Below are 1,136 nucleotides of genomic sequence, written 5' to 3'. Positions count from 1 at the left end.
TTTTTTTTGAAGATATTTCTGGTGTACAACATAGCTTGCTTCTGCTTCGAGCTGCAGTTCCGATTTATCGAAGACGACACGACTTTCGACTGGCTACCCTCGATAGGATATCTACTGCCATATGAGAAAATAAAATTACTTAGGATGTTATTCCCCATTGTTTTTTTTATCAGCATATGTTCCTCAGCGTACGCGTACACAGACAGAAATGCTACGTTGATTTATTTAATGCGATCCATTTTGGCCACGAACAGAATCGTCTTCGAAAGATCAAATGACGTCGTCGATTCGACTAACTATTTAAAGAAAAATGGAGAACAGCTCGTTTACAAGTTACAGGAAATGAGGAAAGCAGTTGAAGATGGTAAATATGCGCAGGCAAAAATAAAAGACAAGGAACAGAAGGATGAAACAGAGTGCTTGGAAGATGGCAAAAAGGACCCCAAGGACCAACATAATGCAGACGATAAGCTGCGAGACAACGTGAAGGAGTTTGCCTTAACCCTTGATTCGCACCAAATGGGCCTACTTGAAAAGTGCTTTGAAATGATGAAGAATAAGAACAGCAAGGATAAGAAGAACCAGAAGAAGTCCTGGTTCGAGTTCTTCTCCATGCAAATGATCTTCGGCATTATATTCGTGTATATCTGGTTAACCTCGAAGTGAAGGCAAGTGGGAGTGGTATAAAAGGTAGAAGTGAAAATCGGAAGGAAAAATCGGTAGTAAACCGTAAATAAACCGTTAGCGTATTGCTAGCGAGCCGCTGGCCAGCCCTCGGTGATGCCCACTTCGCAGCTTTGGCGCGCCACCCTGGAAGTCAGCCAAGAATTAAACGAGACGATGCGTATCGATCTGATTATACAAAACGAAACAGTGGAACCACGTTATAAAAATTCAAAAGCAGGCACATTTTTGTGCGGCGTGTGTTTATATGTAGGAAAAATTAAGCACGCGTCAAAATTCGAATTGGAGAAAGGAGGAAGAAACGGTAAAGATAAAAAAAAAAAAAAAAAAAAAACAATCCCAGTAATTTTTTTTTTTTTTTTTTTTTTTTTTTTTTTTCCACAAGGGGTTCATTATGTAAACATTGGCGTGGTCAAAATTGGTACATATAGGGCAGGGGGAATAAATACATT

At 39.6% G+C, this 1,136-nt stretch overlaps 1 protein-coding gene across 1 annotated transcript in view; it reads left to right on the top strand.

Annotated features, from left to right (window-relative positions):
• The window catches only part of AK88_01694 (uncharacterized protein), a gene marked incomplete at both ends in the record, with an annotated part of 7,509 nt that extends 6,843 nt beyond the window's left edge, over positions 1-666 (top strand). The window contains one exon of the mRNA XM_012479329.1: positions 107-666. Within this exon, the coding sequence (XP_012334752.1) occupies positions 107-666 (560 nt within the window). The remainder of the gene's footprint in view (positions 1-106) is intronic.
• Positions 667-1,136: the final 470 nt, after the last annotated feature.

Source organism: Plasmodium fragile, assembly GCF_000956335.1.
Source record: "Plasmodium fragile strain nilgiri unplaced genomic scaffold supercont1.15, whole genome shotgun sequence".
NCBI lineage: Eukaryota > Apicomplexa > Aconoidasida > Haemosporida > Plasmodiidae > Plasmodium > Plasmodium fragile.
This window is presented reverse-complemented; position numbering and strand designations above follow the sequence as displayed.